This window comes from Lepisma saccharinum, chromosome 22 (genome assembly GCF_977018435.1).
Source record: "Lepisma saccharinum chromosome 22, izLepSacc3.1, whole genome shotgun sequence".
In the NCBI taxonomy this organism is placed as follows: Eukaryota; Metazoa; Arthropoda; class Insecta; order Zygentoma; family Lepismatidae; genus Lepisma; species Lepisma saccharinum.
The window spans coordinates 33399428-33412994 of NC_139250.1; the positions used below are offsets into that span (position 1 = coordinate 33399428).

Below are 13567 nucleotides of genomic sequence, written 5' to 3' on the forward strand. Positions count from 1 at the left end.
GTGGAGTAGACGAGCAGAATGACAGCTGCGCTCATTGGCTGAAGGTTGAGTGTGATTGGACGAAAAAACTCACCCGCTGTTTATCCCCACCCACGTTCGTGGCGACGGCTTTCTTCAGTTCTTGGACGTTAACGAAGTAAACGCGTGGACTATACTGTTTCGCTCTGCCCGCTCGATCTCCCCCCTTCTCTGCCGCTGTGCGCGGCCTTGTTCCAGAGATACCCTGGGCAGTGTATATGTACATGCATTTAATTTCATTGTGTTTGACAGGACCCCATATTTTACACACGATATATTCCACTCAGACCAGAAACATTATCCAGAAATACACTTAAAAGTTTCAGAAGTACTAAGACTGGGCACCTGAAAAACTCCTTCGCGGGCCGAATGTGGCTCGTGGGCCGTAATTTGTACGGTCCTGGTGTATGGGAACCTTTACAAAGAAATCCATTCTGTTTACTTTCTGCCTCAAGATGTAGTGCTGAGTTGTAAATTACTGAAGACACTAACCAAGCAACAGTGTTTCAAGGCTACAAGAACTGTGTTATCTTCAGGCAAATATGAGATTCAAAACACGTTGTATAATAAAAGAACCGTGACAGGCAAGTGGAACCAGTTAACAAACACGTTTGAGGAAGTGAGAGAGTTCGAAACACTAGGTGCCAAAAGGTATGTTCTTTATAGTTTCAATTGTTAATGTTATTTTCAATTTAATGAAAGTATTTGTAAGTGTTCTGGTGTATTTTCGTTTTTCCAGCACAAAAGTAAGCGATGTGTATTGGCAGCACCCATTGGACTTAAGAGAAAAATGGAGAACAATATGGATGCGCAATTTGCCTCGTGATATGTATGCACGCCAATGTACAAAGGTACTCAAAGGATAGAGTTGTTTTTAGAGATCTAAGATAGAATATGAAATCAACATGAATATACAGGGTGGTCCACATAAAACGGGCACGCCTTTCGGTTGGCATATGAATACCCGTACTTGCCTTGTTAATTTTTTTATCTTGAGCCACCCCTGTATTTCCTAGCATTAAACAGATTTCAAATCTGAATGAAAATATAAAAAGGATAATTAGATGGAAGCTACAATAATTTTAACTTAAATCCTAGATCTTCAATTTAAGATGAAATATGAAATTCGTTAATGCCGATTGTGTAGTGATAACGTCGTCACATTGTAATAAAGAGAACCTGGGTTCGATATCCAGTGAAGTTTAAAGTGGATCCCACTTTAGCAGGGGTGACGTGCCATGGGAGGTATTGATATGATGACAAGACTACGTATGATCACAGGCGTGCGCACGGGGGCAAGGAGGGGGGCAATTGCACCCCTATGCATGAACGTTCGAAGATTTTATCCCACGGAAGGACAAGCAAGGTATTTTTCCATGGGGTATATTACACCGCTAATAGTGTTGCCCACAGGCAATATCACACAGGAAATTTCCAAACACAATACTTTGTATTTGTCGGAATAAATTATAATTGAAGACTAAGATTGGTAAACGCTGTAAGTGCCACAATAATTCAAACACCGTTTTCCACGTTAAACTGTGAAATGTGCCATGTTTTATAATGTGGTAAACGTGAAATGTGGCTGGTAGCCCTCTAAGTAGTTCAAAGGGCGTGTAAAGAGGTCACTCGTGTGCACGTTCTTACGGGCTGATGTGCGGAACGATCTGATTTCCCAACATTTTTGCTTTTGGCACCTACAACGTTTACCACTTTTAGTCCTCAATTTCTAAATCAAACAATAATGAAAGGGTTACAAGGTTTGAAAAGGAAAACAAATTTACTTCTCGGCTCTCGCTGGGAAAATTATGCGGAGCTGTTCAAGTTCAAATTATATTCCCTAGATGGCAGCATCATACACTTTAAAGTAGCTCGATGATTCTGGAATCTGTTAACAGATGGTGCTGCGTGCAAATTTCTTTGCTGTTAAGACATTTGTAGTGTATTTTCCAAACCGAAACCGAAGTTTATTTATTTATTTATTCAATTTTGGGGGACCAGCAGGCATGTAACTGCCCAATTATAGGTCTCCACTAATTACATTTAAAAGTTACAGCTACAAATATACATGTCACACACACAAGTAAATTTGTGGTTGATTACATTATCAGAATTTGACATGGTAATCTAGAATTTGCTCAGTCGAAAAATCACATTATATAAAAGTAAAGCAAAGAATTATTGTTATGTACAAAGATAATAAAGAAATAGAAATTCACCACACAAGTATTACAATAAATGATCATTATTTCTTCTGACAGGAGAATTCAACTAATGGTTGTTATACGTATGTAATATATTAAATATGGAATATGTATATGGATATGAATATTGAAGTATATTAGAGTACATTTTGGATGAACTATTATCAGCGCAAATTGATGTATCCGTGCTTCGCACCCTACTTAAGCATGTTATGTTCATTTATTTATTTATTTCAGATACAGCTCAGGTGGCCATTTTACACTGAAATTGTCAACAATGAGAAAGCAATAATTATAATAAGCATAAAAATAAAAAAATAAAAAAAAATAAATAAATAAGAAATAATTAAGAGTAACAAAACAACATAAAAGTGAATAACAAATGAACAAAAAGATAAGTAAGAGATGGCACTATGTGAAATTAATTACAAGTATTTCTTCTGATAGAAGACCGAAAGGCAAACTCGGAGGAAAATATATCAATATTTGAGGGGAGATCATTGTATTGTGCTGCAAGTCTATAAAAGAGAGATCTTTTTTGAATTTCCAGTCTAGGTTTTTTTGTATAAAATAACCTTGTATTGCGAGTTGTGCGCATAGGTACTCTAAAGTGGAATTCCTCAAGGAGTGTGTTGCAGCAGATTTTGCCATTCACAATTTTGTATAAGTAACTGAAATCATTCTGCAAACGTCGCTGATAAGCAGTTTGTAAGTTTAGAAAACACAAGAGATGCGGAGATGAAAAATTGCGTAATGAGGGAACCCTGTGACGGACTATAGCTAGGAAGAAGTGAAAGACTGAATCGATTCTGGAGAAGTGAGTGGGACATGCCACGGACCAGACGGGAGAGCAGTATTCTATTATTGGGGAGATGAATGATTTGAAGTACAAAGTGAGGGCTGAGATGTCACTAATTTCAGTGAAACGGTAGAGTAAACCTAAGAGACGCATGGCCTTTTTTGTGGTGCATAAAATATGTTCCTCAAATGTGAGCTTTTGGTCGAAAACAATGCCTAGGTCCTTGTGAGAGGATACTGTTTTGATGTTATTGCCAGAGATGGAGTAAGATGACTTTAACAGATTCTTCTTCAGAGATATAATGAGAGTAGTACACTTGTCAGGATGTAATGTAAGGTCCCATGTTAGGCACCAGGAAGTAAATGTTGCTATGTCCTGTTTTAGACAAATAATTCATATTTTGAAGTAAAAATAAGTGCAAGAAAGACAATAATTACCTAACACTGATGGTTATCTATGTGTTTTTGAACTCAGGAAGCTTATATCTGAACACATCTACCTTATCATAAAGTGAGTTTGTTTTTCTTGCAATACAACTGAATGAGGTGCTAAGCAGAGGCTTGCTTCTGGTATCATAATTGGGTATTTGAAAAGATAAATTGCTCATAATTTCTGGTGAATCTATTATTCCATTCAGACATTTGTATGCAAAAATTAAATCAGCTTGTTCTCTTCTGTGATGCAAAGTGTCCAAATATGTCACCGAGTTCTTGTCTCCATATAAACTGCAATAAATATCCCATGGTTCAGCTTCTTAAAAGTTCAGATATCTGATAAACTTCCGATGTATTTTTTCAATATCATTACTGTAGCTTGTATAATATGGAGACCATATTGTGATTGCGTATTCAAGTATTGGTCTTACAAGTGATTTAAATAAAATTGATAGTGTGATGTTCATTGTGTAAATACGCAGAAATAGAGTAATTGTTTTGCGTACCACAAGACTTTCAATATTCATTGCAGAAATATTTGAATTTATGAAGTTTTATTATGTGTATAAAAAGTAAATATGACAAAGTTCTAGAGGAAATGGTCTAAATATGGCCCCCTTTTTATTTTGTCATTTTCGGAGGAAAAAAATTAATATATCAAGCTCCTGCTTTTAAAATGCATATCTATGAAATATATATTTAAATGTAATAGCATGCTAAAGTATAGAAGGTATCGTTTTTTTTTTTTAAAAAAAAAGCAATTTCCAAAAAATGGTAAAATGATGTGTTTCAAAATTGTGGTCTAAATATTATGGGCTACTAGTGGTAATGTCACAAAAAAGCAATTAAATTTAAAAAAACCAGTCATTTATCGCTAAAATATTATAAAATTCATATTTATGAGTAATTTGTTGTTTTGAAAATCACGCGGAATGGAAAAAAATCGAAATTAAGAAAAACATCCAAATATTTGTTGAAAATGTGATCTCAGCATTAACCTCATGTCATAGCCCATACTTAGACCATCACGCTATTTTTCTTCTTCAATTTATTTTCGCACTCTGTGGTACATATTTCACAAACAAATCATGGCATTATAAAAGCCCACATTTGTTTTATGTACAGCTAATATCATAACCTATACAATGCAGATGAGAATTCAGAAAACGCTGAGTTTAAACATACCTGCAAAAAGTTTTCGGAGGTCGCAATTCTATAACAGCGTCCAATGCCGAAACTAACCACCACTTTCTCTTGCTAATTGGCGCCGTAACCTTTGTCCTTGACAGATAACCAGTTCCAATAGCCTCTGCCAGGCTGCAGCACCCGGGAGCGCTGATAACGCCAAAACCCATATTTAAACCTTGGCCCATATTTAGACCTTCGTCTCTAATATTGGCAGTTTTCCAAATTGCGTTACAGGTAGCTCTCCCGTATTTCCCGTGATCTCTCATATTAGAGCTATTATTATTTTGGATATATTGACATTATATTTCTTCCATATTTTTCATTAACAACCAAGATCGCGAAATTTCAACTCATTCCGAATTCGACGAGCCATACAAGACTCCAAGTAGGCTGCAAGATATTGAACGTTTAACCTTTGGCGGGCGGAAGTGACGTCATATCTTGCACTAATTGATTGATTAATTGTTCTTTAGCAGCAGTGAACAAATACATATGGGTTAGGACTAAGAAGCATGCAAATTTGTATTCTCTATTGTGATCTATATGTTGTATAAAATGTAAACTAATTATTTTGCTTATCATTATCCATTCCATAAACATATGCTACAGTGACGACGCGTATCCAAAAAGTTTCAAAATTTGTCGTGACTAAATCTCCGGTAAATTCATAGGCGGAAGTTGATTACCCTAGTTACAGGCGCTTTAAATACTCTTGTAGGAATCTATAAAGTATCCCCAGTGATCAGGATGTTACAGTGTAAGAGTATCTTTGTTATAGCTACTCTTCGCTACAGCAACAGTTACTTTCAGTGGCTGAGATTAGGTTAAAAAAACTGGGGGGGGCAAGGTGCCAAAAGTGGGTACATAAGGTTTAGCATAGTGGGGGAGCAAAAGTTGCAAGACGTTGTGGGAGGGTCAACTGCCCCCCTCGCCCCACCTTGATCGCTGTCACTTGCGATACCAATCGCTACGACTGCTCCTGTGCGCAACTTCGCTACAAAAATTAAACAACCATATCGAGTTGTACATACTTACTATACCGGGTGTCCCAGAAATGTTTCCCTGATTACCCGCTATATGCAATACAGAGATGTGAAAGTCGTGCCAAAATGTTGGAAAACTAACCAAGTTTATTTGTTGCAGGTTTCGGTAATGTGGCTGTAGTGTAGCATTGTCAGTGCCAAGGAATCCGGAATTAATGCTCTAGACATCGGGTGGCATCTTTCCATACAATGTTTCTTGGACTTGACAGGATTTGGGAATGAAGATTCCATTTTATAAATACCAACTTATTGATGGCAGATATTCTAGACGAAAGAATTCTGTACATTTGAAAGTTCCTCTGCACTGTTATTGGTGACCAGGGCTCGTGATACCAGAGGACATGCTGAGCTTTTTCCTGATTTGTGAACATTTCCAGTTTCCTGGGCACTGACACTGCTACACTACAGCTACCCCGTTACTGAAACCTGCAACAAAAAAACTTTGTTAGTTTTCCAACATTTTGGCACCACTTTCACATCTCTACATTGCATGTAGCGGATATGAATAAAGTTTGTAATCAGGGAAAGACTTCTGAGACACCCTGTATAATAGGTTCCGTTCAATGTCGGCGATTAGGGGGGGAGGGGGCAGTTGCCCCCCACTTTTTGTAACTTTTGCTCCCGCACTATGCTAAACCTTATCCACCAAAATAAACTGTCCTTGCCCCCTAGTTTTAGCACCTTACCCATCCAGTTTTGGAACCCAACCACTGGTTCCGTTATTTATTTTCTGATACCCATCATTCGATATATTTTGATAGCAGTGTTACCATCTGTGACTGTTTTTTACTAGTTCTTGATTGATTTTGTTTATTTTACTCCGCATTTGTGCCACTTTTGGATAATTGCGAAGATATGGATGCTCTGACGCTATAATGTAGCTACTGAAACTATTACACACGACGGCGTCTTTTTCCTTTACAACAGATATCATCCTTAAGGACCATTTCCAATGGAGATCGAAGGCAAAGTCGCCCTTGTGACGGGTGGAGCGTCTGGTATCGGACTTTCTTGCGTGGAAGAGCTTTTGAAGTATAGAGCCAAGGTAAGTGTCAGATCTCTAGTTTCGCGTAGTCGACCCGTGTTAGGATTATTTATTGAATGTGCTGTGCTGTATATGCATGACCAATATCAGGGAGTTCGTTTATATTACTTCGCTTTTCTGACACTTGTGGCTAATGCGAAGATGAGGATTAGGGATGATATGATGAAATTGATGTTTGGACATTCACAAACACCCATGCCCAGGCAGTGATTCGAACCCGGAACCTCTGGCTTCGTAGCGCTATGTTCTAACCCCTCCACCACGGAGGCCGATCCTCCCATTGGTTTTGTAATTATTTTGCACTAATTGTGTAATCAAATAAACAACATCTCAAAATATAAAAGCTTTACTTTACTAAAGTTAAATGTAAGAACAATACTGTTACGGTTAATATAATTAATTTATATCAAGCTAATATTTATATAAAAATTGTACATATAGAAAAATAATGATTGAGTTTGTGTTTTAAGTCCGCATTATGCACAGTACGGATAATTGGGACTTTACCTACAGTTTAAACTGGTATCCGAACCACTATGTGCCTCCACCGGGTATCGAACCCGGGACCCCTTAGTTACAGAAAAATATTGTTATAGTTTCAAATTGTTTATTAATAACTAGCTGATTGCCCGGTGTTGCTCGGTTATTTATTTATCCAAATCTTCTATCAGACAGGAATATAATGAATTCTAACAATAGTGTGAAATGAACATGGAGTTGAACGGCATTGGGAGTGTCACTATTCATCTCCGCCACACCGAAAACTATCGATTCCACACTAATATCGGTCGTCTTATATGTCACCCCCTTCCCACCCCCACCCCTAAGGGTGTAAGGGGTCTCTTGTCTCCACAGTATTTCTTTCCAGATTGTAAGTCATATGTGTACCAAGTTTGGTCATCGTGAATGTCACCAATTAGCTTAGCGACTCCGAAAACTATGGATTCCAGATTAATCTAGATCATTTTTGACTTTTTATTTTTCACCCCCTCTCACCCTCTATCCCGGTAGGTGATGAACTTGGAGTTGAACGGCTTTGAGAGTGTCACTATTCATCTTAGCGACTCCAAAAACTATGGATTTCACACTAATTTCGGTCGTTTTAGATTATTCTTACATGTCACCCTCTTCCCACCCCTAGAGGTAGGTGCCAGGCGAATCTTACTCCACAGTATTTATTTCCAGATTGTAAGTCATATATGTACCAAGTTTGGTTGAAATCGCTCTAGGCGTTAACGAGTTACGCCGGAACAAACACACACACACATACACACATACATCCATTTTTATATACAGGGTTATCCATTTGTGTATGGATAAAATAAAACATTAATAGAAACGTAAATGTGATAGTAGGAAAGTTTTCATGTTGGTGTTTTCGTGCGTGAAACATTGGAGTTTCGCTGTAGTGTGTTGGCAACAACAATGAAGTTTGAACTGATTCGTTATTGTTAAAATGGGGTTTACGAACCGGGCAACGGGCTAAATGTGCCCTTTGGTATGCTAATTGTGAGAGTGTTACACAAGTCCAACGGGGTTTCGTAAAATACACTGTCTATTCATAGAAACTCACAGACATTGATGATTTGAAACTCAAAATCACACAGGATTTCGACAGAATCACACCACAGATGTTACACCAGTCGTGGAATGAATTGAATCACCGTTATGAGTTGTGCAGAGTTCGCAATGGAGGCCATGTAAAAAACTGAGAACTGTACCACGCTGTTACTAGTGTATAAAAATAAAAACTCCCACCTTTCAGTCTTTTGTACACAATGTTTCAGGTAATTACATTAGACAAAAAAAAATCACATCCATTTTACTTTATCCATACCCAAACGGATCACCCGGTATATAAGATAGCAATTAAATTATAATTATTAAGTTTGACACTTTGGATTGGGGTTAACGTTTCAGTTTCAGTCAGGAGATAAAAACATAGGTGCATGTACATAAACACACGCGCACACGGCGGTCTTGACACTCTGGTTTGCAGGAAAACCATATGTCACTGCGGGATTGAACCGAATATGACGCCTGGGTAGAAATGACACTCACTCAATCAGTTACAAGGAAATCTACAGAAATAGTGATAGAAAAGGACGTTTGATTACACTTATTTGAAATTTCCTATCTCCCTCCTTGTGTGCTGGTATTGGGAAAGTATGGGATGTTGTAGTTTAACATCCTGTACATTGTCTCATCGGTTTCTCTTCTTCAGGTGTCAGTTTGCGATGTGAACTCTGATCTAGGAGAGAGAGTAACTAAGGATCTCCAGGAAAAGTTTTCTTCCGACCAAGTAGCATTCATAACATGTGACGTCACTAAAGATCTGGACTTCGAAAGTGAGTGAGTACTCTCCTGTCAAAACATTTATAAGCAGAATTCTTATGTAAGACGAATTGCAGTATTATGAAAATTTACAATTTATTTATTATTATATTTTATATCCAGCTCACTGTGCGAATTAAGCTTTTTTTGGGTGGGGGAGGTGGCCATCATTCAGTGGCATATTTGGGATTTCATTTTGGGAAGTAGATTTCTTTGGTTATGAAAATTTGCATATACAGGGGGCCTCAATAAGTCCCTTAACACCCCCCGTACAAGGCCACTGCAGCGCGGCAGGCCAAGGGGAAACCACATTGCCTCCAGCCGCGCTGTCGGCGGCAATCTTGAAACCCGCCATCTTGAATTCAACTTCAGAATTTTAAATGGGAAGTGGGTGATATGATATATCAAATCAGGCTAGAATTTCACGAGAAATGTAATAGTGAAGTTTTTCTCGACGTATCTTTAACCAGTAAAAAGTTATGACTGAATTCTTGTACCAATTTTCTTCTTTTCGAGGTGTTAGAAAAATGCCTTAAAATTTGTTTAGCGCGTCGGTAACGCATCAACATCGAAGTGACGTCTAGGGAGAGAAGTTCGCATGCCATTGCACACGATTTTAGTCGGATATATTCACGAAGAGCTGCGTATTATGAATGGTTGTCGCGAACAATTACAGTGTACCTACAAGTTTCATGTGAACACTTCAACATATTTTAGGTGATGTTGCTTAGTCTTCATTTAATCCACGAGGCTGCATACTTTTCGGCAAGGAAATCTTTGTTTTTACATAGTTAAGAAATGGTATACTGTATGCTTTTAATTCAATTTTCTTTGAGGGGCATAAAAACATCCCTGGCGGGGATAAAAATAATTATCCTTTGCCGGGATAAGATGTCTTGTGGGGGGAAATCCCCTGCATCCCCCCGTTAGTTCACACACTTATCAAGCTTATTACGAAGAAATACCCAGCAATAATGTGTTACTATTGAAATAATGGAGGCTTTTTTTTTGGTATTTTCATTCACACAATAAAGACAATGAACAAGAAGAATGAATTGATAACCTATTTTCGGAAGTTAATACTAATACTTGAGTAAATATTCAAATAATTTAAATATAAGTTGCCTACAGAGTGGGAATATAATCAAAATGTCCATCAGCTATTCATTGATTTCAAAAAAGCATATGATTCGGTCAAAAGAGATAAATTATATAATATATTAGTAGAGTTTGGAATACCTAAGAAACTTGTTAGTATGATAAAAATATGCACCAGTGAAACAGAAAGTAAAATTCGTGTGGGTATTAATTTGTCTGACAAATTTACAATTCATGATGGGTTAAAACAAGGAGATGTATTATCTCCATTGCTCTTTAATTTTGCCTTAGAATATGCTGTAAGGAAGGTAAAAGAAACTAAAGAAGGACTAAAATTAAATGGTGTGACTCAGTTGTTAGCATATGCAGATGATGTAGACTTACTGGGGGATGATGTGAATACAATTAACAATAATGCTAAAATATTTTTCAAAACTTCTAAAGGGATAGGTTTGGAGAGAAAACTAAATATACGCTTACAGGCCGAAACCAAGTGTTAGGTAATAATCAAAATCTAATTATTGATAACAACTCGTTTGAAGCAGTTTCCAAATTCAAATACTTAGGAGTAATATTAACAAATGAAAATTATATTAAAGAGGAAATAAAAAGTAGGCTTAATTCAGGAAATGCATGTTACTTCTCTCTTCATAAACTTTTGTCTTCTCGTTTAATATCTAAGAAACTAAAAGTTAAAATATACAAAACCGTAATTTTGCCTGTAGTATTATATGGATGTGAAACTTGGTCCCTTACATTGAAAGAGGAACATAAATTGAGAGTATTTGAAAATAAGATCCTTAGGAAAATCTTTGGACCTAAAAGGGATGAGGAAACAGGTGTAACGACCCTGCTTGGTCATCACATGTAGCTATCCTGCGTGATAGCCATATTCTTTCATATATAATTTTTAATGCTTGAGAAATGCCCTGCGAGGCTTACGCTTTTGATTTATCTTTTATCTAATTTTGAGTGCATTGTTGTTAAGCATGAAGCATATATTGTTATGGCACACACGTTTTGGTTAAAGAAAGCATGCTAAATACCCTGCGTGGTTTACGCATTCAGTTATCTTTTGTGCAGTAATTGTTGTTTAATTTGTAACTTGCATTATCGAATCTCTTTATCTTGTAATTTCTTTAATGTAACGTGTTCAGTTTAGCACACAAGTGTTAAGTTTATATCGCCACATGCTAGTGGTTTTTACAATGCTAAACTTGATCTTTTATAACGCACGAGTTGCATCTCGTGAATTGAAGGGAGTTTGCAACGCTGCAGCCGGCTTAGTTCCGATCTTCTCCACCCGCCTCAGTGCTGCCACCAAACAGTATATAAACAAAGCAGCGAGGCCCGGAGCTCAGTCGACTGCCAGATGCCGACTGCGAAAGACCTGGTTCCCAGATCTAGTCTGGAAGTTTCCCCTACCAGGATCCAATAGCTTCCTTGAGAAGGAAGGAGGAGAATAAAAAAAGCAGTTTTCCTACCTACCTGGTCTGCCCCATAAGAGCTTGATGTGCTACCCTTGGGTCGTGGCGGCCCAAGCCCAAGTCTTCTGGGTGCTTCCAGACCTACCCTTTGTACCTTGCCGTCTCTTGCTACTGACTGGACATGCCAAGGGACCGAACCGTTCCCTTGTCGTAGCTGGATTGACCTTGCGGCGTCCTTTCACACCAACACCTTTGTGAAACCGCGGGCCCCTTGACCCGTCCCTCGCTATTGACGCTTTCGCATGTTGTCCCCAGACGGCGTGGCACGTGACGGCTACCCAGGTTCCTATTGGTTACCTGTACTAGTTGGTTCCCCCCTAAATTAGATAAGAATACTAATACTGCCCAGGTACCTCACTGAGGAGGATTTGAGAGCGTACGTGCTAAACTGGTTATTAACATGCGTGTATAAATATAAATAAACTTTTACAAGTTGACCTTTGACCTTTCAATATTAAACCCCGCAAGCCCTGAGATACTTTGAGTCCATGTCTTCGGCTGGCTACAAGTTAGCATATATGGGTACACTTTTGCACCGCTCCGTGGTGTAGTGTGCAGTGCTCCGGCGCGCGGACGTTGCAAAAGTTTTTGGCGCCCAACGTGGGGCCCGAATTTGCAAAAACACAGGGCTCGACTTGTAAAACGTGGGGTCGGATTGGTTACATAGTGAAGCCGTATATGGACTAGAAGTGGCTCACTGGTTGAAGTGCAAGTGCTAGTGACAGTGTTCGTCTATTGAATTCACGAAGGTAGTGAAGGTAAAGTGGTTTGGGATAACCATACAGAATTCACGAAGGTAAAGTGTTGTGACATATTCGCGTGTGACAAAATGGAAAGAGAAACGTCCGGAATGAGTCTACGGAGCAGAGGGAGAAGAACCATGGAAGGTGAGTTTGGGTTCGCATACTGTGATGATCCTGGAGCCGAGATGGAGTCCTTCCAGTGTCTCAAGAATTTCCATTGGATATGCGAGGGGCAAGAAGAGACCTCAGAAACTGTTGCAGAGGCTAGGTGTAAAACATGCTTATCAGTACCCTTGGTAGCGTCCCTGCTTGAACCAAGTCTTCCAAGTAAGACCCAATCAGACCATTGGCTGCTGGAGTGGTTGATGAAAGATAAAGAGGAACGTAAGAAAGAAAAGAAAGAGGAAGAAGAGCGTAGACAAGCTGATGAAAAACAAAGAAAAAGGGAAACTGCTCAATTAGAGAAAACTCGAAAGAAAGAGTTGTTAGAGCTGAGACAGGTGGTCGAATCCATGGAGGAGAGGAGACTCCTTGAGAAGGAAGAGGAGACAGCCCGTATTAAAGAGGAGAAAGCAGAAGAAGAAGCTAAAAGGGCAAGAGAGAAAGCAGAAGAAGAAGCTAAAAGGGCAAGAGATAAAGCAGAAGAAGAAGCTAAAAGGAAAGAAGAGTTACATCAGTTTAGGACTCTGATAAAGTCTCTTGAAGAGAAAAGAGAGGTGGAGAAGCGAGAAGCTGAAGAGAAAAGGGAGATGGAGAGGAGAGAAGCTGAAGAGAAAAGAGAAAGGGAGTTAGAAGTTCTCTGTGTCCTGGTGGAAAGTCAGGAAGAAAAGAGAAAGAAAGAAAAGGAAGAAAAGAGAAAGAAAGAAAAGGAAGAAGAGGAAGAAAAGAGAAACAAAGAAAAAGAGGCAGAGAATGAAAGAAGGCAGATAGAAGCCGAGAAAAGTAGGGAGGAGTTGCGAACGTTTTTCTCTCAGCATAAGGTTGACCAACGAGAAAGTGTTAGAGAAGAGTTGGAGAAAATCCGGATCTCTTGCCAACAGGAGGTAGTAAGGGTAGTAGAAGAACAACTAGAGCCCTTAGCTGAGTGGCGTGGAGAGATAGAAAGAGAGCATGAACAGATGAAGAGGAATCTAGATACCTGCTTAGAACTGGTCCAGTCTAGAGGGGAAGTTAC

At 38.7% G+C, this 13567-nt stretch overlaps 1 protein-coding gene across 1 annotated transcript in view; it reads left to right on the top strand.

The window, feature by feature from the left end:
• Positions 1–587: 587 nt before the first annotated feature.
• The window catches only part of LOC146004747 (15-hydroxyprostaglandin dehydrogenase [NAD(+)]-like), a 33148-nt gene continuing 20168 nt past the window's right edge, over positions 588–13567 (top strand). The window contains exons 1-3 of the mRNA XM_083143719.1: positions 588–669; positions 6614–6731; positions 8956–9079. Of these exons, the coding sequence (XP_082999845.1) occupies positions 6639–6731; positions 8956–9079 (217 nt within the window). The 5' untranslated portion in view covers positions 588–669; positions 6614–6638. The remainder of the gene's footprint in view (positions 670–6613; positions 6732–8955; positions 9080–13567) is intronic.